The sequence below is a fragment of the Conger conger genome, chromosome 2, assembly GCF_963514075.1.
Source record: "Conger conger chromosome 2, fConCon1.1, whole genome shotgun sequence".
Lineage (NCBI taxonomy): Eukaryota > Metazoa > Chordata > Actinopteri > Anguilliformes > Congridae > Conger > Conger conger.
The window spans coordinates 38,347,634-38,375,577 of record NC_083761.1 but is presented as its reverse complement, the minus strand read 5'-3'; the positions used below and the strand labels follow the sequence as shown (position 1 = coordinate 38,375,577).

Sequence of the window (27,944 nt, the reverse complement as noted above, 5' to 3'; positions counted from 1 at the left end):
AAAACAACAATAGCTATTCTTCAGTTTAACTTTCGGATTTATTTGCAAAGAAATGACAAAGTGAGAAAGCTTACCGGCTTTCTGATTTGCATCAGACACAGTAAGACTCTTATACACTTTTCCAGAAGGGGGGGCTTTACCAAAATAAAAAGACATGAAGCTGGCCACGAACATTTATCAGTATTTTGTCTTGTACCCCTTGTTGACCTTGCTGTAAGACCAGAATGTGCTAGCTGAGAAGCAGAGACATTAAGGTCAAAGGCTGTCTGTCTGCTGGAGAGAGACAGAGAAAGACTCATAGTAAGCAGTTAATTCAGAAAGTGGTCTAATAGTAATAAGGATTATCACTGAAAGGTTATTTGTAATCATGTGACTGTCTTTATGTTAACACACATTGTCAATTAAGAATCAATTCAGAAAATTACCCTTACACGCTAATTTTAGATCCCCGAAAAATGAAGGTAGGTAGCTGCCATTTCGACCCGGCACATGAAGGTCGATACCCAGGCTAGTGGAGGTGCACGACCCCACAAGCAGATTTCTACAAAGTGCCCAGGGAGCACGACCACCATGTGTCACCTGCGTGCCATGATGGGGATTTATCTACTTGATTTCTGCCTACCCCATTTGAGCCCCTGTCAGGCGGATTCTGGAGGGTTCCACTCTGGGGGCTTGATTTTACGATTGAAGCCAACTCCGTTCTACCCTCTAAACTGAGAGTGAGCGAAACAAAGAGGGGGAGGAAACAAAAAACAAAAAAAAATGCACCCCCATATCTGCAGGGTGCCAGAGCTGCCTTTTCAGTAGATGAGGCTGCTCAGTTTATTAAAATAAATTTCTAATTGTAAACTTGCACCTGTGTGTTTGCTCATCAATGTGAGATCACCCTTTTGACACGTCCGTCTACCCCAGGGTGCTGTTGAGGGCAAAAGTATAGCTAGCCAATTTCGAATCTCTTCTAGAGAATTAATCTTCTTAATTACATCCTGTAATATAATTTTGTGGAACTGAGATTTGGTAGCCAAAAAGTTTGTGATTTTGTGCTGCATGCTGAACAATGAAACGCTGGCAATTACACCCTGGAAGCTGTGAATATTCTGGAAAAGAAGCTTCTTCAGCATGATCGCAGATTCACTCCTCTCTATCCTTTTAAATTCCTCTACAGTGACTTTCATTGAAGGAAAGAAATCATGACAGTGGAGTAAAAACTGACAATCCAACTGTCAGTTTACCAATGGTTACATGGATTCTAATGAAAATCTGCTTAAATATAATTTATTGTTGTTAAAATCACACTTAAAAACATCCACCAATATTGCATTCTCTGTATCCATGAGTACAAGGCACACAACTAAGGCTGGTGCTGCATTCCCTATAATGGGTAGAAGATTCTTTGGGGTGGGATCCCATTTGCCAGGTCATGACGCACTTCCCATCTCAAGGCAGACCGTTTCTTCTCTGTTGGCACTACATAGGAGTTTGGGATATAGATTTTCTGCAGTTTCTGTTGAAGAAAATTAACAGTGTGAATTTTGTTCTCCAATCTGACAATTTCAACTAATTTCATCCAATTAATTCAGACCATAAACTTAATTGAATAAGCCCAATGCAAAACCAACAAAAGCCGTAAACCAGAATGTGCCAAATGTCGAATTGGCAGATGCACTATTACAGCTTAATCAAAATATGCTAACCAAGTGTGAAATAAGCTACCCAAGTACCCGATTGTAAACTATTATCTGTCTGCATTATCAAGGCTATAGCAGCAGCGAAATGCGGGGGAAAAGTAGCATGGGAGACAGAAAAAAAAAAAAAAAAAAAAGTCTTTCAAAATGTATTTTCTAACGAAAGCAAGAAAATCTAATAAAGAAGTCTAAAGATTTCCGGCCAAAAATACAAGCATATTTACGCTAGCATTTCAGCGTAGGCCTATGCACTGGAAATAAACATATCACCTGAGTAAGTGTTTTGTGGAAAGAAGCAAATGTTGAAACATGATATTACTGAAGTTTAATACACATTGCCTCCGAATCAAATTCCCAAAGGTAAATATTTTGGTATTTCTACTTCTGGAAACAGGAAGCTATGATGAAAAAGGACTGCTCCCCACTGTTGGAACCTTGCAAATATTTCAGACTGCGATGGATTAGAGGCCTCACATTTGCCACCTAGTGGTTGTTGTGTGAATAACACTTTACTGTACTGTGGGATCTCCCAAAGAGGGCGTGCCAAATTAACCCCACAACCATTGTATACACAAAAAGTATAAAAATGAATTCCTGTACATGGCATGATTCAAAGTAATAGTCAAATTGTTTTACTCAACAGGAAATTGAGCTACGGTGCACTGGACACCTTATTGATTACTGCAAATCGCAATGCTTGGGGCGGACATAATGACGTCACATTTGAGTAGACAATAGTCTTGTGTAGATTGTGTATTCAGGTTCATTTTGATACACAAAAATGCCCTCCTTTCAATGCATGCTGGTACTCGACTATGCTGATACAATTTACACACATGCTGTACCCTCAACTCTTAAAAAATTGGATTCAGTTTACCATTCAGCATTGCGTTTTATTACCAGCTACTGTACACACCATTGTGAGCTTTATAAAAAAGTAGGCCCTCCCTTAATGTCAGGAGAGCCCAACATAGCATATTGTTCGTCTATAAAGCTCTTATTCAAGAATTACCTCACTATTTATGCTCACTATGCACAGTGTGCATTATTGTTCTGCAGTGGGTTGGTTGCATTTTCTCCTGGATTAGTTAAGTATTATTTGTTTGCTTGCTGATTCTAAATTCAGTTTAGTTGTCATTATAGTGTTCTGTTGTGTACTTGTTTGTTTGTTAGCTATTACAAGTGGTGTTTATTTAGATTCAGTGAAACTGGGTTAGGTGTTTGTTTCTCTCAGGTAAGCTAGGCTATTAAGTTAGGCTATTGTTTTACTGGCTGGCAGGCCACAGCTTTTGTTGTAGGAGGAGCCAATACTTTGCACCCTGCTCAGGCTATTAGTACTGGCACACCTGAACTCACTTCAGTGTGCATTATTGTTCTGCAGTGGGTTGGTTGCATTTTCTGTATTCGGCCTCAGTGTTATTTAAGCAGTTGTGTAGCACACCAGCGGCAGCTGTGTGCGGCAGCCTCGGCTACTTGCCTCGGCGTACGAATTCGCAGGTGTACAAAGTCGGGGGTGTCTATCTACGGGTGTCCATCGAGGCTGTCTGAGAGCCTGATGTTTGATTTTGTTTTTGCTGCCTGCCCTCATTCCACTGTGTAGTATTCCTCTTGTCCTCCCTAGTTCCCTCCATGTGTTTCCTTCCCATCCCTGTCCTCTCTCCTCTCCCCAGGTCCCAGTCAGGTAGGAGGTTCGCCTCCCGCCAACATGGGCAGAATATCTCAAACCTCATCTTCCCTCCCAGATCCCCTGGTATTGATCTCTGTGTGGCTGGTGGCCTCTGGAACTGCCAGTCCGCCGTCCAGAAAGCAGACTTCATATCTGCCTATGCCTCCCACCTCAACCTTGACTTTCTGGCTTTAACTGAAACGTGGCTCTCACCAGAGAACACGGCCACCCCGGCTGCACTTTCCTCTGCCTTCTCTTTTTCCCCACACACCCAGATCCTCTGGCAGAGGAGGTGGCACAGGTCTCCTAATCTCATCCTCATGGAGATCTAGTGTCTTCTCCTCATCCCTCTCCTTCTCCTCTTTTGAATTTCATGCGGTTTCTGTTACTCTGCCGTGCAAACTGTTTGTTATTGTTGTTTATCGCCCCCCGGGTCCTCTGGGAAACTTTTTGAATGAGATGGACATCCTCCTCAGCTCCTCACCTGTCAATGACACCCCCCTGATCCTCCTGGGTGACTTCAACCTCAACTCAGAGTCCACCCAGTCTACCTTTCTCTCCCTCCTCTCTTCTTTTGACCTTACCCTCACTCTTTCCCCTCCCACCCACAAAGCAGGCAACCTTCTTGACCTCATCTTCACAAGGAGCTGCACAACAACCAACCTCTCTGTAACACCACTCCATATATCTGACCACTCCTTCATCTCTTTCTCTCTTCCACTCTCCTCCAACACCCATCCATCTCTCCCACCATCCACTGTCACCTGTCGACGGAACCTACGCCACCTGTCTTCCTCCACCCTCTCATCTACAATCCTCTCCTCCCTACCATCTGCGGAGTCTTTCTCTCGACTGTCTCCCGATGATGCGGCTACAACTGTCATGTCCTCCCTCTCATCTTCCTCTGACTCTCTGTGTCCCCTCACCACCAAACTAGCTCGGGCCTCCCCCCCCAGTCCTTGGCTTTCTGATGCTCTACGAGCTGTCCGAACCGAACTGCGGGCGGCGGAGAGAAAATGGAAAAGGTCCTGTCTCCCCAGTGATATGGCTTCCTTCCATGCCCTCTTATCATCTTTCCATTCCTCTGTCTCTCTAGCTAAATCTTCCTTCTTTCACTCGAAAATTAACGCGGCCGCCTCTAATCCCCGCAAACTGTTTTCAACTTTCTCCTCTCTTCTGGCCCCCCCTCCCCCCCCACCCCCCTCGTCACTCACACCTGATGACTTTGTCTCCTTCTTTGAAAAGAAGGTCGATGCTATTCGCAATTCCTTCTCTCAACCCTCCACCCCTGCTGACCCTCCTACCCTCCCAAACTCCCTAACCTTCTTTTCTCCCCTCTCTGACGCCGACACACTGAAACTCCTTACTTCCCACCGCCCAACCACCTGTCCTCTTGACCCCATCCCCTCTCCCCTCCTACAATCTATATCTGAGGACATTCTCCCTTTTCTCTCCTCTCTAATCAACACCTCCCTCTCTTCCGGCACCATGCCCTCTTCCCTGAAGAGGGCCAGAGTCACTCCCCTCCTCAAAAAACCTACTCTTGACCCCTCTGTCCTGAACAACTACCGGCCTGTCTCTCTTCTTCCCTTTCTCGCTAAAACCCTGGAACGGGCGGTCTGCTCCCAACTGTCCACTTATCTTCTCCACAACAATCTCCATGACCCCAACCAGTCTGGCTTCAAGAGTGGCCACTCCACTGAAACCGCCCTGCTCGCGGTCACTGAGGCACTCCACTCTGCTAAAGCAAAATCCCTCTCCTCTGTCCTCATCTTCCTCGACCTGTCAGCCGCCTTCGATACAGTCAACCATGAGATTCTGCTCTCATCGCTGTCTGGGATGGGCGTCACAGGTTCTGCACTCGCTTGGTTTTCCTCCTACCTCTCTGGTTGCTCCTACCAGGTGACTTGGAGGGGCGCAGTCTCCGACCCTCAACCCCTACGAACTGGAGTCCCGCAGGGCTCGGTTCTTGGGCCTCTCCTCTTCTCACTATACACCATGTCTCTTGGTTCTGTTATCTCTTCCAACGGCTTTTCTTATCACTCCTACGCTGATGACACCCAACTCTTCATTTCCTTCCCCCCCGACACCCAAATCACCACACGGATCTCTGCCTGCTTGGCTGATATCTCTGCGTGGATGACTTCCCATCACCTGAAGCTCGACCTTGCCAAAACTGAGCTTCTCTACATCCCTGCTAAGTCCTCTCCGTCAATCGACCTCTCATTGACTGTTGAGGACTTTGTAGTTTCCTCCTCCCGTACGGCAAAGAATCTTGGGGTGACTCTTGATAACTGCCTCACCCTGGCTCCACAAGTATCCTCCACTGCCAGAACCTGCAGGTTCTTTCTGTATAATATACGCCGTATCCGTCATCTCCTGACTGAGAAAGCCACCCAGCTCCTAGTCCAGGCGCTCGTCATTTCCCGCCTGGATTACTGCAACTCCCTCCTAGCCGGTCTCCCAGCATGTGCCATCAAGCCCCTCCAGCTGGTCCAGAATGCTGCAGCCCGCCTGATCACCAATCAGCCCAGGTCGGCTCATGTCACCCCGCTTCTCATTGGCCTCCAATGGCTTCCCATTGCCGCACGCATCCGTTTCAAGGCCCTAGTGTTGGCATTTCAGGCTGCTAAGGGGACTGCCCCACCTTACATACAATCCCTGATCACTCCCTACTCCCCAGCTGGACCACTCCGGTCTGCCAGCTCTGGTCGCCTTACGGTTCCCTCTCTACGTGCACCTGGCGGTCGAGCTGCACGTTCACGCCTGTTTTCCGTTCTGGTTCCTCAGTGGTGGAATGACCTGCCTACCACTGTCAGAACAGCAGAATCCCTCCCCCTATTTCGACGCAGACTCAAAACCCACCTTTTCAAACTCTACCTTAGTCCTCCCTCCTGATTTCCCCTGCCCCTCCTTTCTGATATCCCTATTCTTGTCTAACCCCCCCCCCCCCCCAAAAAAAATAAAAACAAAAAAACAAAACAAAAAAAAATGCACTTCTGATGACAACTATGTTTAGAACAGCATTTCCTGTGTATTTTGCTAGTTTCTGGATGTGATGCTCTGACTTATGGTAGAACCTATGCACTTGTAAGTCGCTTTGGATTAAAAGCGTCTGCCAAATGACTAAAATGTAAAAATGTAAAATGTAACTACTCAAATACAAAACCAGAAATTACAACAGTCGCTCGCAAGAACGCTTGGCACTGGAGATCCTTAGCTGGGAAAAATCTAATTTAGTTTTAATGCACCTCACATTTGGAAACCTCACTAGGGCTTCTCTTCATGAGTTCAAACTCTTGATTATGGATATTTTTATAGATGAATGCAATTGTTTTTAGATATCTTTAGATGTGTATTTGGCTTGCTTGTATGTGTGTGTATGTATATATATAATAACTTTATTTACTTATTTTTATTGCTTTTATCTTTCATGTCCTTGCTTCTATTGTCTGTATTGGCGTTTACACAGGGCTCATCTGAAAATGAGACTTGTCTCAGTGTAATCCCCCAGTATAAATAAAGTAAATAAACAGTTGGAGTCATTTCAAATTAGTGTTGAACTTAATTGAGGAGTCAATCCCCTGCGGAATTCCACAGTAACTGGTTGAACAGTTACACTCCATACACTGTACATGGCACTGGTCTACCAGAATCAGTCACCGAGGTCTGTGACGCCTGGAAGGCAGTGGTGAGTTAGCGTTAGTTAGCAATAGGTTATTATATCATGGTTTTGTTAAATACTAATTTCTGATTGGCTGGACGGGTTTGCATTATTTCCCAGCTAATGCATGGTAATAATCCACGGCTATGAAGCAGTTGCAGTGAAAGTGGCCTTATCACCGTTCAAAATTAATACGCAGGCTCATTCAACACTATTCACAACTGAACATAACGGCATCAATTCGGTCAACGTTATCTAGCAACAACGTAAGGGGTTACCAGTCGACAAAATTATACTGCCATCTAAAAAGAAAGGATTCTCCAAAACCTTTTGTCTTTTTAGCACATATGGACATTACAATCATTATGACAGATAACCTGCTGGATAGTTCGGTAAAAAGTGGTCTGTCAAAACACGCGTCTTGAGGAGACCAAGCAATAGCAAGAAATTCTCGCCCACCACAACGAGAGCAAAAATAACATGAACTAAAATGGACACTGCATGGTTAACCTCAGCTAAACTCTAGTTAGTGACAGGGGGTTAAGTTGTCGCAATGTAAGTGGATGTGCATAGTTACATAGCTAAGTTTCTTTCAAACTAATGGGCAACATTTTAAAATCGCGGTATTTTAATGATTGATCCAGACTGTGCAGATAGCAATTAGCAATGTGTTTAGTGACCACCATTAGCTAAATTCAATTTAGTTAGCAAGGATGCATATTCCACAGATGTGCACATGTATAATTATAATACTCTTTTCTCAAAAGAATAAAACAGGAATAAGCAGAATAAACCACTCCAGTTCTAAGGAAATAAACCATTTCATGGTGGTTTTTGGTCGTGAGGGTGTTGCCATCGTGCTATTGTTCACTACACTCCAGTAAGCGGTAATGCCTACAAGTCAGAGCATTCCGAGTCAAAGCGAAAAACACATACGATGATTTAACCAATGAATAAACAATTAAATTATTTGCCAACTAATTTTGTTGACTATTCGTTGCACCCCTAATTGCGGGATTGTATGGGATGAGTTGTGGTTTCTCGTTTTTGTCTCACCCGCATTCTGTGAACAAGAGAAAAAAACTGCACCCGTTACAAATAAATCCATAGTTAAAATGACTTATCAGAGAAACAAAATATAATCATGATTTAAATGTACATGCTGTTCACTTGTTTTGAAACCAACTGCAAGCTAGCACATGTGATTCACTATACTAATTGAGTAACCTCGTTTGTCTGCTGTGTTTGTCGTTTTATCGTCATATAGCTAGCCAAAAATGATAGTTATACTTGCAACTGTAGCAGAAATTGCTTTAGCTAATCCGCAGCGAACTCAAAAGTAGGCGACTAACTAGCTAAACAATGGAAAACAAAATAATGCTGCATCATATAGTTGCTAAGTTAGCATTTGTAGCAATTAATTCATGAGGAATTTAAAAGCTCAACAACTCAGTATCATGACACAATCTCAGATGATAGCACTTAAAAGCATTATTAAAAACACTTATTTCCAAAGTGGTGGATATAAACAAAATATGATAAACCTACTAGTCTCAAACTGCAACCCCACACCCAAGTGAACCATCGACACTCCCCACAATGTCACCGTAACTTTTGTTGAAAAAATTGCCTTCGTTTGGCTTTGTTTACCATGCAGAGGCAGGTTGTTCCATAAGGAGATCCACTTCTATCAACTTGTAGTTCCAAATTTTAACAACTGAAATTGAGATTTATTGTAGTGGTTTTATGCACAACAAATAAACGGGACGGCTCTAAGATATCAGCAGGAAACCAGAGCAAACTCACCATAGACGGCCTGGTTTTGTACATCATTTGCTCCTGTAAAGTAGGGGAAAATGTCAGTCAGAAAAAGGTACTCGTTAGTAGGCCTGAAATTAAATCAAATTATTATTTTTATAATTTTTCCATTTTGCTCCCCAATTCAGAATGTCCAAACATGGTTGCACTGCAATGGTTATCACCGCCTCAGTTGCGTACACAGTGAAGCACTGAAGAGCATGTGCTTTCCTCCAAAATGCATGCAAGCTGTCCCTTTGCTGTCTGGAAAATTCCTATTGCCAGGCCATATCAAGTTTATACTGCCGGCAAGCTCAAGTACATTTTCTCCTCCATTTGGAATGGTCACTTGTATACAGCCACTCTTCATCAGTCAGTTTTAGCACACTTACTGCAGCTGTAATATGAACCAGCAAGGGATGATAGAGCAGTTTATAAACCCAGGTGATGCTACAACCAATCAATACATCTTCCCCTAATTCACTTGAGATAGTCACATTACCATCTTGTCAGGCCCAATTTCTGCTTGGCCCTGAACTTCAATCACTCGCCCAAAGCAACAGCACCGTATAACTGGATCTCAAGTTGCATGTTTAGAAATAAATAAATAAACATTGCAAGTCACTGTGGATAATATGCTGAAAATCGATGCACATTATACAATTTGTAGATTGCAGGGCGACCAGCAATTCACCGAGCAACAATATTTAACCATAGTTTACTCATTCTATATCAACTTAATATTGCTAATGCATGAAGGTAAATACCCGAATGTCTGAGCGAAGTCCTTTTCTATCCTTCTCTCCAGGTGCTCGGAAAGTCTCCCAGTCCTGTTTATACTGAAAATACCTGCACCACAGGCACAGTGAAGACACCATTACACTTAACTGACATTTCTTAAGTACAAAAATAATATTTTGTTTTTGATCCAAAAACTTTGCATGATACACAGTATATATATTTTTTTTATTCACTGACAACACATCATTGAAGAGGGTAAAATGTCCTACTTAAAACTTACTTTGCTACTGGGTCGGTCTTCTTTAGGTTTCTTGTGTGAGGGTGTGCCATCTGCGGCCGAATAACTGGAGAAGTGACTCATGTTTAATATGCATGGCAACAAGATAAAATGTGAAATAGTGCTCATGTATGTATGATACTTACAGGATTTTGGATATGTTCGAATGTCATTTTCACTCCGGGATCTGGACTGTCAAAATTTAAAGATAAGGTAAACAAAATATAGCTGCACAGGGAGGAACATGTCATTACTCAGGTGGGTTAACTAGTTGACAAGTAAAAACCACAGTAATAACTAGATTAACGCAAGCTGTGCCAATACAATAGTGCTGAGCAATTAGTGTTTTGAGTTCGGTTCGATATGGTTTAAAAAATAAAAAAAAGATAAATAAATTTTTTTTTTAAACAAGCACAATGAGCTTGGAGTTTATCCAACGAATCAAGACAAATCAAATGATCCAATGGACTTCAATCCATTATTTAAACATCGAATAAACACAAAATGTTGGTTAATCACTCTACAGCACTACAGTACATGGCAAACGGCAAAATGTCATTAAGGATGAGTGGATAAAAACAGGGCATGGTCTGACTTCATAATCAAATTAAATTAGCTAGCAAGGTAACTTTACATTGGCAATAAACAAAGTTTATTGGAAAAAAATTTGATTATGGTCAACGGCACCAAAAATTTGTTGGGACCAAAAATTACATTACATTACAGCTATTTGGCAGACGCTCTTATCCAGAGCAACGTACAGTTGATTAGACTAAGCAGGAGACAATCCTCCCCTGGAGCAATGCAGGGTTAAGGGCCTTGCTCAAGGGCCCAATGGCTGTGCGGATTTTATTCTGGCTACACCAAGATTAGAACCACCGACCTTGCGTGTCCCAGTCATTTACCTTAACCACTACGCTACAGGCCGCCTCGCCTTCTACAAATGACTGCTGCCTGTTACAGGCCGAAATGCAACGCGACTGCCACTACTGTCAGAACCTCGTAAGAATTTTTTCCCCGGCCACCAAAATTCTTACCACAGAGGCAAACCGCCAAATGAAACATGAAACGAGTGTAGATGCCTTTAAATCCCATATGAAGGATTTAGAGGCAAACTCAATAATTTGTCTGTTTTGACTAGCCAATTTTCCCTTGATTGTTATATTCGAATTTGCCCTGCTTAATGACCTATTTTAAAGGTACAATAGGCAATTTTAGACTTCTACCAGTCAAGAGAGGACACGCACAAACGGCAACACTGTTTATCCCTACCCCATGGCAATTAGAACAAATTTTCAAGCAATGAGCTTGAATCATTGTACAGCTATAGAATATTTTGCTACAGTGCCAGTCCATCAACTGTGTATTTTAAAACCCAAACTTAAGGACTATAAACACAGCCAGGGGTGAGTCAACATGTCAGTGAGCCTTCTTAAATCATTGCTTGAATTTCAATAGATTGGTATTGTAACAATGTTTTAACATAACAATCTTACCTATTGTACCTTTAACCATTGTATTTAATGCTTGTTGGTGACTGTCTTGGCCAGGTCTCTCTTGAAAGATTTTTTTTTTTAATGGGACATTCCTGGTTAAATAAAGGTTAAATAAATTAAATTTGTAATGAGAAGCAAGGTGTAACTACTTTTAAAAGCCCTACTATCAATATCTACAGTTTCATTCCCTCATGTGTTCAACATAATGGTACTGTCATTCAGGATACATACAGCTTTAATAATTTGATGCTGGAAATAATGTTTAAACTATTGTAACCACATTCAAGATGTAGATAGGGAATAGATAATTAACTCAAACTATCTTGTCTTCTCAAAATAAGCTCTGGACCGATGGCTTGCAACACTCGAGACTACAGCCAGTGTCAAAGGCCAGCTCTCACATCTCCTACGTAGGTACAGTAAGGGACGGTGCAAAGCTTTTTATGTTTATTATGAGTAAAAAATATTTTGGCTTCATTCTGATACTGTGGAGGGAAATCTACACAACTGAGTTAATTTATGGGAAGCAATGGGATTTGTTGGTTAAGTTTTTTTTTTGATTCATGTATACTTTTAAAAAATAATTTCACCTGGAACACCTGAGCTCACTTGAGTTTGCTCATTAAAAGCAGACTACGCGGAATTTCTCGTTCCTGTGTTTGCATACAAAAAGAACCTATATACCCCATTCTCAACCCCGCCTCTCTGTTGCAGATAACGGTGCCATGAGAGCAATAAGCTGAGAAACTGCGGTACAATATATTTGTAAAACATCAGCTTTCGTAGTCCCTTTCCACACAGGCCATTAGGAAGCTATGTAACTGACGTTACTTGTATTTGCAGTTGGCAAACTTTAGCTAAACATTACCTAGAGCTGACAACTAGGCACTGATACTAGTGCTAACACCAGCCATTCAGTCTTGATTTTCAGCAGACATCTCAAGTCATCTGAAAGTCCGGGGGTCTTTTGAATTTAGGCATGAGCTCCATGCCGAGGAGAGGAAATATACTGTTAAGAATCTCCCGAAAATCAGATCCAGCACAGTAATAAAAGGCTACGCCTAGAAGAGCCGTTTAAAATAACAAATGCAAGTAGACAAGTATTGGGCAAACGTGAACACAGACACTGGTTTCCAGTGTGACTGAATGCGTTTTATAATATTTTGAAGGTGGATATCGTAGGCCTTTAAAACTGTAAATTTGGACATTTTTGTAATCGCGGACATACAATATGCTGTTAAGACATGCTGATGCACAAAACACAATACATCATCACAACAAGCAATTTAATTATTTTTTCTACAAGTGACATTTCCCTTGATCACTCTTACAGTAAGTTCACCTTGCTCAGTCTTGTTCTAATTTGGGGTAGGGGCTTATTTTAACCAATACATGGCGCTGTAACAAGGGCTTGTGAGAAGTGTCACGTGGGTGAAAACAACCTACAAACAGAAATGATGTCCCTGAGTAAGTGACCTGAACGTGCAGATTCCAGCCCACGGCTTGCTCCGCTGGGCACCATGGGAAAGACCTTGAAGCATGAGAACATTATGTTTTGTTCATCAAATGCAGCAAGGGTTTTTTTAATCAAGGGTGCCAATAACTGCAAGACTGTATATACTACATTAATAATTATGAATATGTACCCAGCATTCCTGTTATGTATCATCATCATGTAGCATTCCTAACACTTTGAAAAAATAAAAATTAATAAATAAAAAGATTTAGTATGCTCCAGAGAGTACTCACCATTGCCTTACTGTAAGCCTGAAAAGCATTTGGAGCTTCACTTAAACTATCCACCTCCTCACTGTCTGGCTCCGAATCCAGATTCTCTGATTCGGATGCAGTCACCGATACCTGCAGCCTTTCAAACTGGTCCTCCAGCCCGTCCACTGCATAGATGGACGTATCAGTCATTTTAAATGCCATGTTAATACACTTTCCAACTGCATTGTTCTGGAATAGATGTACACCTTCTGGGACATAATGAACAGGCAGCATGTAAAATCTCAAAAAGGCCTAAAGAACCTGTACACAAGCTGGTTAATGCAAATTGAGCTTTGAGTTTTCTTGGGTAAATCCCTACAAGCATTGCAAGCTTTGGGCAGTTTATCCAAATCTTCCTTGCAGATAAGGCCTATCACGATATATTCGCTGAGCACTTTATTAGGAACACCTGTACACCTACTTATTCATGTGATCATCTAAAGTGCAGCCATCTAGCCAAGTAATCCTGCTTTGGGAAACAGGACCATGAGCTCGACATTAAGGATTTTTTCATCAGAGTTCTATGTAGAAAAAATACCTTTATTTACAAGTCATGGTGTGGTTACGCTCGTTTGAAGAAGCAACACACAAACTAAAGTTTCACTACATACATACAAACATTGAAAGCTACAAAACAAATTTACAGCACTGGTTTAAAAAAGAATGTCATCCATTATTAAAGATTAATTCATCTTGGTGGTTTCGACAATCACAGAAGTCAAATGTTGTATATCTGTTGTATATCTTTTCCTGAGCATTTGGAATTTCACAGGCAGACATTTGCACTTTAACAGGATCAAACAATTGTCAGAATTAACATCAGCTAATATCTAGTTTGTTCTCTTAATCACCATTAGCTTGTTGGCAATAAATAAGGCTATCTTTTTTTAACTACTGCAGTAAATCAGCCAAAATGGTAAGTTCAGTTTAAATAAATGCACTTTCACCACCAGTGACAAAACGCACAACACGGACAATTTAAAGAAAGATTCTGGATGCGTAATGACATGAAGCTGGTCCTAGCAAGCAGTCTTTGGCTATTTCAGGAGGTTAAGAATGCAAACCGTACAGGGTGGAATGCTGCAGTATTATTTTTATGTGACAATTAGGCAATTATCTGATTTACAATGTTGACATTTACATGAAAGAATTTTAAGAGGGCCCAAAATAAAGTTTGAAAATGCAAATTAATTTTGTCAGTAGGCAACTTTTTTTTTCATAAACAAGATACTGCTTATGGCCGCTAGGGGTCGTATTGGTTACACAGTTAACAGTTTAACGGGATGGTAACAGTATACAAAAACTAATGATTTTTCACATCCCTAATTCAAATTCAATGAAAAACAATTAAAGTGAGCGATAATGTCAGGAAATTCAACCCAAAAACTATGTTTTAAAGAAGAGATAATGACAGGAAATTCACACAAGCACTGAGACCATCAACTTGACCTATGCACTGACAAGGCTTCCAACACACAATGCATTAATACCTGCTATGGGTACTGTAAGTAGTTCGCACCCCATGTGATCAAAACATGAATAAGAATATTGTCATTAGTTTGTGCAGATCTGTGCCGTAAAAATTATACTTTGTGCAAGTATGATTGATACATTTAAAATTTTATTGGTCGTTTTCCACCCCAAGTAACTCCAAATCACTCCGAAGTAGTCTCGTTCGTTTGTGCTGCGTTTGTACAGGTTTATGCTGTATTTGTTTTAAGAGCCATTCTGTTAATTTAGATATGAAACATTTAATTATTTAATTATCATCTTCCACCCCAACAAGCGCAGAATTGGCCCAAAGCGGTGTCATTCATTTGTGCTGGGTTTATGCTCATTTGTGCCATAAACAATATTGTTTGTGTTGGTATGAAACGATGCGGTTTGTGTCTGGATGAGCACGGGAGAGTAATGTTTTGGGAAACCGTATTGCCCAGACCGGCATCGGTGCTCTCTGCTGCAGATCTGCTGTACAGGAGAGTACCGTCTCCCCTGAATAATCGCCAAGATCTAAACACGAAAGCTGGGTTCAACATCTTTTTTATCTGATCAGTCTGCGCAGATTTGCTGGTTTTTATAACTGAAAGGATTAATTGTATGAAAGAAACCCTGTGACATAGTTTAATCTGCGCCGTTCAAGTGCTTGTGTAAAGGAAACAAGGCTAATGAAATCAGGTAGTTGAACCGGTTGGACAGTGAGGACAGCTCTTCTTACCATCTCTACTGACTCAGTTACAATACCTGTAAAATACTTAAAAGCTTCACGCATCCAGCAGCAGTGAATGGTGTGTGAGTGAATGGTGTGTGTGTCCTGCGATGGACTGGTGATCTGTCCAGGGTATATTCCTGCCTTTCGCCCAATGTATGCTGGGATAGGCTCCAGCCCCCTGCGACCCTGTTCTGGATAAGCGGGTTAAGATAACGGATGGATGGACAAATTAGTATAAACCCAGCACAAACAAATGACACCACTCTTTGGGCCGATTCGGCGCTTGTTGGGATGGAAGATGTGCTAATGAATGGCTAATAAAACGCTTCATATCTAAATAAACATAACGGCACTAAACAAAACAAATATAGCACAAACGAAAGACTACTTGGAAGGATTTGGACAATGATGAGGTGGAAAATTCTGTCACTTTATGCTTAATTATGTTTAATATCTAAAGAATAGAAATAGCACATTTGTTTCTTTCAACGACACAAATGAGCACAAATGTAGAACAAACAACCAAGACTATTCCGGAGCGATTTGGAATTGCTTGGGGTAGAAAATGACGTCACAGCTCAAAAAATATAATGTGAAATGTATCAATAACCATACCGGCACAAATTATAATGATTTATGCCACAAATCGGCACAAACGAATGACAATATTTTTATTCATCTTCGGATCACATGGGCTGGCAACTTGACGGAGGTCTGTGACTATGGCGGTCTACTTCAGACATGTACCACTAATCAAATATTATATTTGAATCAACAACCATCAAATAGATTATTTTCAGAGGGACACAGGACTTAATTTCTAGAAATCAATTAGGTTAGTATTTTGTTGCAATGTACTTAAAATGTACCAATTATGCGTCTTGTTACTTTCTAGTAACTCATTAATGCTCTGTAAAATAAACTAAAAGAGGTAATCACTGCCAAATTACATAAGTACATAGTGTATATCTGAACTAATGGTAGGAGCCATGAAAATCGATCAGATGTTCAGACAACTGTAAACCGAATGCTTTTTAAAAGGGCTTACAATTACAGAAATGAATGACTTTCTCACTCATGCTACCCTCCAAATTGAATTGCCATTACAATGGTACATGTTGTTTGAACCTAGAGCACCATAGTTACAGTAGCCGTAGCAGGTATTAATGCATTGTGAGTAGGAATCCTTGACAGTGCATCGTTCAAGAGAATTGTCATGGTGCTTGTGCAAATTTCCTGTCTTTCGGCTCTTGCAAATCATCATCTATTCTTTAAAACAGTTTTTGGATTGAATTTCCAGTCTTTTTCAGCCAACCATTATGACATTATCTTTCACTTTAAACAGTTTTTGGGTTGAATTACTATGATACACTGGCAACCTGTGTCTGTGTTCACTTCTGCCCAATACCTTGCTTGTCTACTTGTATTTGTTATTGTAAAAACTGCACTTCAGTGCAAGGGCCTTTTTTACTTCTGTGCTGTAACAATGGCATTTTAGAAAGTTATATTTTATATCATTATTAAAATGTTTTATTCTGCCTGTTCGGACGGCACCATTTCCAATGTTATACGTCAATTGTCAGTGAGTAAACTTGCATTTAAACCAAGAAATTATCTCGTCCCCTAATTGTTCAAATTAGGGCTGAACAATTTAGGTTCATTCAGGAGTGCTCATAAAGTTGTCCATCTGGAGGAAAAATAGAACATATGTAAGCTGTTGCTTTACACTGGCACAACATCATACCTTATAAATTATGTGGCATGGTTTGCCTAAGGCTGCTTCTGAACATCATGCACTCAGTTTGACAGGCAAGGGCAAGCTGGATACTGATCAGCAAAGTGCCTCTTCAGAGGTGTGACTAACTGTTAAATTAGCATTTTTAATAGTGCTATTAAACGTCACTAAAATGATATATAACCATTTGAGTTAGCCCATCTAAATTCGGCTATTCTGCTGATCTGTGTCAGTTTCGATTCTGAGTAAACTAACCATTGTTTAGTTGGAACATATATATAAGTAAATAGGCGTTGCTAAAAATAGATCGCAAAGAACACGAGAAAAATGTCATTTAGTCTCAATTTGAGCAGATACCAGAAAATAAAGCCAAATGAACTTTGCCACACCCAGCAAACATGATCCAACAGCACTAAAATAATGCAAAATAAAAAATAAAAATATAAACACTCGACAGTGACCAAGTGAAGTGCAGCAGCCACACTATGATACCCCCTCAAGGAACTTGAAATAATACAGAAAGATTTTTGTGTTACACACTGTGAATACAAAAGGGAAGGGACTTTAAAAAGCAATATTTGCAATATTGTTCTGAAAAATGGCAATTAGATAATGTTCCCATATCATTCAGCCCTAGTCCAAATAACATAGTAAATGGCATCTCTGAGAAATGTGCAGGTTCAATTAATTAAAATTATTGCAATTAACTGAAGCCTTCGAATATCATAGCGTTTTGGGAGGAGAAAGAATAAGATCCTGAGAGTTACCTGAGTCTTCGTTATGCATGGATTCATCACAGACATGCAACTGCCCGCTCAGTTTCCTAGAAAAAAATTAAAATAAGATGCACACAAACATATATACATATAGATGCATATATTAGGGGTGTTTCAGAGGGGTGTAGTCACCTGTTATAATAATGCATAACAGACTTTGCATATGTAACCTGCAAAAGTAGATGACTAATAGGCTAATAGTGCCATAAAATAGACCAGTGGTTCCCAAACTCGGTCCTGGGGGCCTCCTGTGTATGCTGGTTTTTGTTTCAACCATAATGGGGCAGCTGGTCAGCTTATTCGTTGAATTGAAATAAGCCTACTCTAAATAGCCGCTAGTCTACTTAAAAATGTCAAAAACAGACATGCAAACGTCATAGTTTCACAATGCCATGACAAACATTTTTTTGTCATACACAGTGCAGTGCAACAACAACCAGCCATATAAACTTGATTAAAATGACACAAATGTCAGAGCATGGCACAGTCACCAGTTTTCCTAATTTTGCCCTCAGACCCCAGAGGGTAAAGAGTGGAGGTTCCCTTTAAAGTACATAATGAGAGGTTACAAGATGGGGGTATTACATATTTCGGTAATTATGACTACTTGAATGTCAAAAACAGTTTTGATGAAACTGGTTTAAGATTTTCTTGTGAATTCTCATTATTTTGTCATAACCACTACCCTTTGCGCCACTGGCCTCCAGGCAAGACAAAGATAATATTCAACTAATGTTTGGTTCACTTTCATAGTGAAATTAGAGTGCCTTTTAAGGACTATTTCTGGTTATATTAAATTTAGCTAGCTAGCTAGTTTGCTTTCAAAAGGTGATGTTATCGATAACGTTAGCTAGCTAGTTTGCTTTCATAAGGACATTACAGTTCTGCTTTTATCTTAATTTTGCTAGCTAGCTAAAATCATTGCTAGCTAGCTAGCTAAAGTCATTGGATAAGTCAGCGTCCTTACCTTAGCTATCGACAGTGGATATAAGTTAGCAAGCTTGTGAAAATTCAGTCTCCCAAGAGAAGCTTATATCATGAATGGTAAAATTATGCACATTTATTTTGTTGTTGCCTAAAGACAATGGACAAGTGTCACATTAAACCACCATGTTACTCCTTTAAAGCACAGACTGTCATCATTAATTTCAGGCCATATCAGGTGATCCATGTAAGAATAACATCCCTTTTTATACAAAGTCCCTCTATTTTAGGGGACCAAAAGTCATTGGACAGTTGGCTTCTCTGCTGTTTCTGATTAGTCAGGTGTATTGTAGATTAATTAAAAAATAGGTATTTATCTATGCTCTGCTTGAGATTACCATTACAAGCCAGGCAGTAAACTGTGAAAATACCTCTATATCAAATCTACCAAGGTTTGTATATTTATATTTTAATTTAGTGGTTATTTACTGTGACCTGAAAAACATAACTAGAAAGCAAATAAAAGGATAGACAGTCTTTTTTTTTTATTCTCTGTACTCCACAATTTTAGAATTCTGCAGATTCTCAGAAAGTGTATCATTACCATTTTGGTTTGGTTTCAGAAATTACAGCACATTTTATTCATAATTTTTGGAGAAGACGCTTTATTTCTGTATTACACAATTTTACATTTGTAATCAAACAAATCTGTGAGATTGATTTCTGGTGCAGCCTACTATAAAATGCTTAAAAATAGATTTATTAGACCAATTGAAATTGAAATTAATTCTATTTGGTGGCTATTTGGCTATTTGCTCTTGAAAACATTTGAGATGGTTTTCTCAATGTCAAAACTGATATTCAGAACCATGTCAGATGACAAATGCGTTATGATAAAATTTGATTAGGAAGTAGATTGCCAAAAAATATGTATATTTGTATATTTCAGACATGTCACATCCATAACTTAATGGTGTCACATGCATAATGCTAGTATCTCCTCAAAAAAATCAAGACGATTTTCAAAATTGCTATTTTTATGAGCCAAGCCTCCTGCATTACATGGATAACAAACTTTATGCATTCGACTTTTAAAACGAAAGAAAGTCTATAGTCTCCCCAAAATACCTGTCTTTTTGCATATTATTTATTTGTAATTTGTTACATTTTTTTCTTCATTAACGATATATTTTTTTAAATGTTGGCCCTTCATAGCCAAGTGGGTGCTATGAAAAAATGCATTCCAATTCCTTATCATGCAATAAGACCAATTTTCTGAGGGATTTTGTCTGTCATTTTGGGTCAAAATGTCACATTCACTGGAATATCCATGAAATAATAAAGCAATACATCATTTCACAAATATTACAATATGTTGTTTACACTAAATCCACAAGCTACAGTCGTACAAGCAAGCAGTCTGAGGCCATTTCAGAGGATTAAGAATGCAAACACCGCATGGAAGTGAATGCTACAGCACTATAGTTGTTCATCTGTGTTTATTCGTTCACACGCAAATTCAAACTATTCAAACTAAACTTCGCTTTCCACTATGCGGTATCTACATATATCTAAATAAATAAAGCAATACATTATACATATATGTATACATATAACATACATATATACATATATATATTCTACATTAGGCTATTTTGAAAGCGAAAATGGGATGGTAACCAGTCATAAAAACTGATGATTTGGCATATGCAATTTTATTGCAATTCCCTAATATGCAATTTTATTGCAATTCAATTTCAACCGTTTTACAGAAACATTTCCTCAAAAACATGACAATTCTAGAATCTAGAATCTCAAGGCCATCGTTGCAGACATAAGTTATCAATTAAACTGTAACCCTCATAAATTTGATAAATTTTTCAGTGAGCTCTTTTAAAAAATCCATTAAATGTAGTTGAAGACATTTGCACTTTAATGGTAACAAAATGAAGTTTCATTAATATAATGGCCAAATTAAGTCTGTGCTCCAAAATATACACCCTAAGGGTAAACGTGAAAGAAGTTGAATAGGGAATTAAGTTCAGTTTTTCCATGTTCAGGCTGACATTACTGTGGAATTGCCTATAGATGAAATCAGAATACGTGTAAACAAAGGTCGCTAAGATGCTTCCGGCAGCCACTCGACCGTGGAACGAAGTAACGTTACTTCAAAATCAACAAGCAGAGCTGTGCAGAAGTTAGCAGCTTGTTGTTGATGCCGAAATAGTGTTATGTTTGGACTGTAAAGTAATCAGGCACACAGTTGATTTGGCTTTTTCTGATTCTTAAAAGGGAGGATAACCCAGATCCTACAGTCGGTTTACAGGGTGGTCTCGGTTTTGACAGGTGCCTGGCAGTCGATGACAGCTGATAGAGACACCGAACATAAGTTTCAAAGTGTCGGGGGGGAACAAAAAATCTGAACTTCTGATTGTATTGCTCATGTCCTTCACAAACATTGTTGGCAGCTAACGTTAGCCAATACACACCAGACGCTCAATGGCAGCCGCATAGAGAAATACTGGGATGATAACTTTACAGACGTGAAACATTAAATCCGACTTTGCCTGTCGCCTGTTTTGGAGGCAATGTTACAGTAATAGGGTTTTGAATAATGCTACCGAGCTAGTTTGGCCTGGTTATTCATGTTAATGATGTTGGCTAGCTCATGTTAGCTAGCTGCATGGTTAATCTAACATTAACTAGCTAGACCACATTGTATAAATCATAAATAAAACTATTTCATTCAGTTTTCATAAATTATTTTATATTCCTACATTGATTTTTTTACGCGTTTGTACCTTGGTTAAATGACAGGGAAAACACTACCTGCTGCCAGAATGTGAAGTCACGCTGATTTCATCTCTAAGCATCAATTAAGAATATCAATCAACAACTGATAGCAAATTGATACAAGTAACAGTAATAACTATTTAACATAGGCTATGTATCGTTCCTAATCATGTCACAATTTCCTTGACGATAATGTATTGGAGGACAAGCGGCCATAACAACCCATTCATTTTTGCAGTAAAAGACGCAGTTAAACTTTGCCAGATGACATGGCATCTAGATGACACAGTATCCATTAAAAAATATTATAACAGTGCCGGCTCAATATCAGTTTCCATATAACGGTTGGATGGTTGACCTGCAGAGCAGAGCTGTCAATTCTTTCAGGTCAAGTCACAAATCAAGTCTCAATTATTTTGTTGGGTAGTTGGCCCAGTCCATGCAGTCTTTAGCCACTTAGACGACATGTGCGCGCCCACACATTTATTTATTTGGAAGAGGCTATGGATACGGCAGGCCGTGCCAAAAGAATCATATATTTAAGAAATGTACATATGATGCACATCTTGCATTGATGTTAACTGTGGTTTTAAGTTATTGTAGCAGTTTAAAGACAAACAAAACAGCCATTAAGAAAGCCTAATCATCCCGCTGTATTAATTACATTTATTGCCTAATCGCAATTAAGGATTTCCAGGGGTGCTGTACATGTAATGCGCATATTGTTTAAATGAGGTTGTATTCATATTACAAAATGTGTATGTATGAAGTTGTTTTTTTTCCCCCATGTAGACAATTTATTTTGTGTATCTCTACGGGACTTTTTTAAATTGGGTAACGGGATTCAGTTCACAAATAAAGTCAAATAGAAACGTTAGTGTCTGAGGTTGTCGATAACACTTGCTTGAAAAAAATAAAATAAAAAATAAAATAAAAAAGGCTGAATGATGTTCATGATTTATGGAGCACAGGAGCAGCAGTTAAATGATGAGTCCCAGTTCATGAACTCATATCGAAGTAAGGGTGCTGTACAGTTCTGTACAACAGTCTATCCAACAGTCCCAAGAATATAAGAATAATTCCCGCACCGATCACCCAATATGGATGTATGTTCAAATTACCATCTACACTTTAACCTCATATTCATGATTTATTTTCATATCCAATGTGCAGGAGTATAGAGCCAAAACAGAAATAGTATCACTGTCCAGATAGACAGCACTGTACCCGCAGCCAGCACTAACACAGATTGGATTCAAGGCAAGACTACTGATTATTAATTAATTAATTAAATAAAATTGTAAAAGATACCTTAGAACTTTCCGTTTAATGAAAGGCTTCTCAGCAACCCCAAACACAGAGTGGGGATTTGAGGACTTGTTTGTATCCAAGATAGAACTGCTCATGTTTTTATGGTCATTTTCTTCCCGCAGCCTTTGGAGAGCAGATGAAGTCCAGGGGTACTGGGCAGAAACTGAATACCTTGGGTAAGAATCACACTGCCCTGGTCTCTCACTCAAATTGTCTGCAGCATATATGGAATGCACCACCTGGTAGGGCAAGAGACAAACATACAGAATATGCAACACAATTTAGTCCTGACTGATGCAGGGCAACTTTCACGGTTTAATTATTCATGAAAAACACATCAGTTATGATAAAATAAAACCTATACATGGGCAATTCCATGACATTTGGACACAGAATGACAAAATCCCTCAGAGAAATTACTCCTCTTACATGATAAAGAAAACGTAAATTCATATTATCATTGCACCCACTTGACTGAGGAGGGAAGGATGCAGGAGACTTGCCTGAACATTAAAAACAGCAATTTTGAAAATATTAATATTTCTCTGGCACTGTAGATATTTGCTCTAGTAATAGCAGCAGTACGAGAACAGATGGACAACACAGGTCAACATGGGGCTGACCAGGGACAGCCATTGTGGGGGAGAGAAAAGGGGAGAAGAGCAGGGGAGAGAATAAGAAGTGTTTTGGCCGTCAAATTGTCAGTACATGCATGACAAATTAAGTCTCAGATTAAAAAAAAAAGCTTATTCTCGTTGTTCCTGATCACTGATAGAGAATAACGAGAAAAAATGTTCAACTGACTGTATACAATAAAGTCATTTATTTTACAATGTTTGCGGAGAGAACATGGAGATGATGGTATGAACTATTTAACTAATTGCAAAATGGAACACAAACTTTTTTCTTTTTTACCAAATATTCCCATACAAATGAAACGCTTTTTCATCTCACGTATTCACGAGTGAGTGTAAATGCATTAATATAATAAAAAACATTTTCCAAAAGCAAGAACACACATTTGTGTTGTGTTGTCAGAACATTTTTGCAAGTAAAAAAATCCTGAAAGAAACTTACTGGTCTTTCTCGCAGTGATGTTTTCGGCAGACTGATCCTGAAGTTTAATTCTGGTCTCTGAGCTGGATTTTAAATTAAAATTGAAATAAATGTTTTGCAAAATATAGTAAACAGCTATATTTAATTAAATGCTAAACAACTATGGAGAAGAAACCTACACCATATTTATAATAATGTAACATGTTGAATAAAGAATTCATGGACAAAAAAATATTTCCTCTATGCTACGTCTAGCAGTAGCATATCATTCATCATGTTCATTGCGTTTAGGGTACCATAACAAAAATTAGGTTGTGTACTACAACTAACTCTGCAACTTCTCTCTGAGAACTGCCGGGCCGTTCGAGGAATTCCCACTGGCTCTGCTTTGGGATCTTGGAGAGTTCACATCACTTGAGCTATGGCTCTTCGATCTTTCATGCTGAATCAGTTGATCAAGATCTAAGAACAAAAATACACAAAATTACGTTAGCTAATTCTATTGATTCCAACGATTTTCCAACCACCCTTCTGTTCCCTTGTTCTATATTGTTTATTGTTGATGCCAGTCACTGATATGAATGTTGGAACAGTTAAGTCACATAAAATCAAAAATATAACATGACATGGTGGCCTAATCAAGTTGCTGACTTGACCAGCAGGCAATGACCGGTGGCTAACGAGTTCAGAAGTCGCTAACGTTGACCTGAACTTGACATGAATCAACTGCTTTTGCCATTTTGCTCCGAGGACACTCAGGAACTGTTATCATAGAAACATCTGAGGCTGTGTCCAAAATGGCTCCACAATGTCCCATATTAACCGCAGCTCCATCCGCTCCGAAGCAAACTATCTTGTTCATCCATCTGGTCTCTAATAGTGGGCTACCTAATGCATAGCTGTGTAATAGTCCCAGTTGCCTGACCAGTTTTTTTCGTTGGCTTTCCATTTTGAAGGATTTGAACGTAGACCATTTTACATTTCTTGTTCAGTGCGTCCATGTCCCTGTCAATCATCACAGAAAGTTAGCGGCTTCCTCTAATATCCTCCCACCAGGTCGGACTTGGTTATTGTAAGGTGGAGTGATATCCGCTGCGCTCTTTTTGCGCATCTCTGGCAAGAAGGTGATGTTGGGAAGTGCTGGGTGTATGTTATCCCTTTTTAAAAAGTGGTTACCCATTACGTAAGGACTGTCGAACCTTTCCTGGAGCCTCCTTGCACCAGCAACAGAACAAGAGTTGCCGTTTCGCATGAAGTCAGCCATGGGAAATTTTGTCATCATCTAGCTAGCTCAACTGGCTGAGGAAACCATGCTGAAGCAAACACATAGGAATTATGGGATTGTCCCCTAGGAATTGAGGGAACAATTGAGGGAATAGGTGTTGGATGTATGGACTACACGGCCGGGGGCATCATTGTTAATCAAATCATAGGCTACAACTACCAAGTAGAATAGTGATGCACCATTGATTCACCTCACACAACCAAGCACACAAACCTTCACTTCACAAACAAGAATCTTGCTCACACATACACACGCAAAACTATCGCACAGGTGGTACTGTGGTAAATTCAGACTGGTTTTTTTTTTCGTAGCACAGTCCTGTCCACTCAGTAATTTCAGTGGCTAATTTCAGCAAAACACAAAGCTATGGCAATGGTATAGAATTATTCAGATAAAAGAATAAGAGTCATAAAAAGCACTTCAAAGGGAAAAGTATTGAAAATAAGTGTCAGACCAACTTCCTTGTTCAACTTCAGCCTTCCACATTTCATTCTTCTTAGATTACAATAATCTGTTTTTTTTAACTCATTTCGCACAATTCTATGACATGTACATATGAAACTTAGCATATTTCAAAGAGAGTATTGAGCACTACTGACATTTGAATTCATACAAGGTGTGAGTCAATAATATATTGAAGTGATAGGGCATTTCATTCAAAGTTTAGTACACCTCTACTCTACTACAACAACCCGAAATACATTTCCATATCACTCCATTGTTTGTTTTTGTTTCCATTTTATATCAAAACAATTAGCAAGAGATGTTCAAAATAGTCATGTGAATGTCCTGGCTTTAGTCCTGGCATCCATAACTTTGTATTTACATGTAGGTAACAAGGTTACATACTACTAATCACTTTCACCAATTGAGTAAATTCGGTATTCTGAAAATATCGAGTCGTGGATGGGTATATTCGTAGTACCCACGTAACTGTGTAATTACACAAAGTATTAAGACACTAAAATGTCACGAAGGAGAAACAAAGCAGGTAACACTTGACATTATAGTGTTATATTTGTGTAAACACAGTGCAACAAATACCATAACTTTTCATTATCACCCTGTACGTACATTGTTACCATGTTAATGCAGTCATTCAACAATGAGTAAATTCAATATGTTACACTGTTCTTATTATAACTGGAGATTAATAGAGCACTTTAAATGGGCGACAATCAGCTGGTTGTAATATTGTGTAATATTCATAGGCTATTAGGAAATGGCCCTTTGAACTGGTATTTTTTTAAAGAAATTCATTAACTGTTTATTTGCCCAAAAGCAGATGATGTGATCAAGAGTGACGTACAATAAAGTACAAGACATACAAATTCCGTGGTTCTCAAATACAACTGTGGTCTTATTGACGGCCATTTCAATAGATTGAAGTGGCAAGTCTCCACTGCATGACACAAAAAGGGCTAATGTAGGTTTAGAAATTATTGTTATTTATAGTAAAAGACTAGATACTGAAAGCTTTCTTAGACCTTGACTAAATACACTTGATTCCACATAAACAGCTGAGAAGCCAAGTGAATCATCAACTGAGAACTGTGTCAGTTCCAACTGGGTTTCATGGTCAATAAAATACTTACTTGCAGGCAGTGGAATACTAAAATGTCACTGCTACAAGCAGGGCGACATAAGCTAAATAAAATGACTTCTGCTCAATATATTTTTGTTGTCTTTTAACACAAAAGCTCCTGGGTTCCATCAGGAGGTGTTAACTGGAAATAACATTAATTTGAATAATCAACTGTCACATTTCTTCTGGCTTAACAATATTTTTGCCCCTTCCCCTCAGCAAAGTGATAATATGCATGCATTTTTTTTTTTTTTTTTTTTTTTATCAGGCAAGAGGAGAGGGATTTTTCGGAGGGATTTTGTTTGTCATTAGTCATTTGTTTGTCATTCCATAACGCAGGAATTGCCCAAATACGATACTTCCGACAGCACATTAAGGCAACATATGAAACGTTCAGTTAGCCAACTTGGCTAGCTAGTTATAATTAACATTCACAACTTGAAACTAACAAAACCCCACCTCGTTTGAATTCATGTAGTCTGTGTTTTGGGATATTGGTGTAGCCCAGTACTGCCAACTGACGTTCAATTTCATCTTCTGAGAAATCAAGGATTTCCATTTCCTGAAAGACAAGTGCATTTATGTTAGCCCATACTTCGCAAAGTTGAGTTTTTCTGAATTATACTGGACTTAGCCTGTACTGTAACGTTAGCCTAAGTAAACATAGCCTACAACTTTCAAGAACGTCCACAAGTAACGCTAGCACGCGCTACTTTCTTATATTATGCAAAATTACCAAGCTATCACAAATCTGAGTCGTCTGTGAGAAACAAAACGTAGCAAAATCCGCTTTGAGAATAACTCAGTCATTTCTTCCACTGTTAACTTGCAAACATTACGCAGTCCTACAGATTACAGGGTTTTCAGTGTATCTTAGAAGCTAAGCTTAAATAAATTTGCAGTTAGCGAAATTACTTTTTAGTCAGCGGTCTAAATTATTGAACAAGATGGTATGCTCAACTGTTTTCGAATATAGCTTAAATTACCCTGGAGTTAGATTAATGTTGTATGTCGGCGGCAATAGACGCGCCGACCTTCTTTTGCGTTATTTCAAACAATTCAGCGGCAGCCGTTAATGATGATGCTCCTCCTCCTTCTTCTTCTCCTTCTTTTAGTTTGCAGTGTATCTGCGGTCAACAAATTGCTGCCTCCCACCGATGTGGAGGAGCCCTGC

General features: G+C 39.4%; 1 protein-coding gene across 3 annotated transcripts; it reads right to left on the bottom strand.

The window, feature by feature from the left end:
• Positions 1-16: 16 nt before the first annotated feature.
• Positions 17-27,944, bottom strand: hyls1 (HYLS1 centriolar and ciliogenesis associated). Of its 3 annotated transcripts, XM_061231725.1 has the most exons (13): positions 27,757-27,919; positions 27,230-27,332; positions 24,231-24,362; positions 23,922-23,983; positions 22,845-23,083; positions 17,808-17,863; positions 13,076-13,221; positions 9,977-10,022; positions 9,834-9,897; positions 9,580-9,661; positions 8,822-8,854; positions 8,666-8,732; positions 1,368-1,504 (listed from the first exon to the last, which is right to left on the bottom strand). In XM_061231725.1, exons 2-12 carry the CDS (start codon positions 27,327-27,329, stop codon positions 8,706-8,708), a joined length of 987 nt encoding a protein of 328 aa, XP_061087709.1. In that variant the 5' UTR covers positions 27,330-27,332; positions 27,757-27,919; the 3' UTR covers positions 1,368-1,504; positions 8,666-8,705. The 3 variants fall into 3 exon arrangements, with proteins under 3 accessions (XP_061087708.1, XP_061087707.1, XP_061087709.1); XM_061231724.1 differs by lacking the exon at positions 8,666-8,732 and having other exon boundaries at positions 17-1,504; positions 27,805-27,944; XM_061231723.1 differs by lacking the exon at positions 8,666-8,732 and having other exon boundaries at positions 17-1,504; positions 27,757-27,922.

Coding starts and splice junctions, on each gene's coding strand:
- hyls1 (XM_061231724.1), bottom strand. CDS start 27,329: ATGGAAATCCTTGATTTCTCAGAAGATGAAATTGAACGTCAGTTGGCA. Junction 24,363..27,229: donor ACTACATGAATTCAAACGAG/GTGGGGTTTTGT, acceptor TTTTGTTCTTAG/ATCTTGATCAACTGATTCAG. Junction 10,023..13,075: donor AGGCTTACAGTAAGGCAATG/GTGAGTACTCTC, acceptor AAATTTTGACAG/TCCAGATCCCGGAGTGAAAA.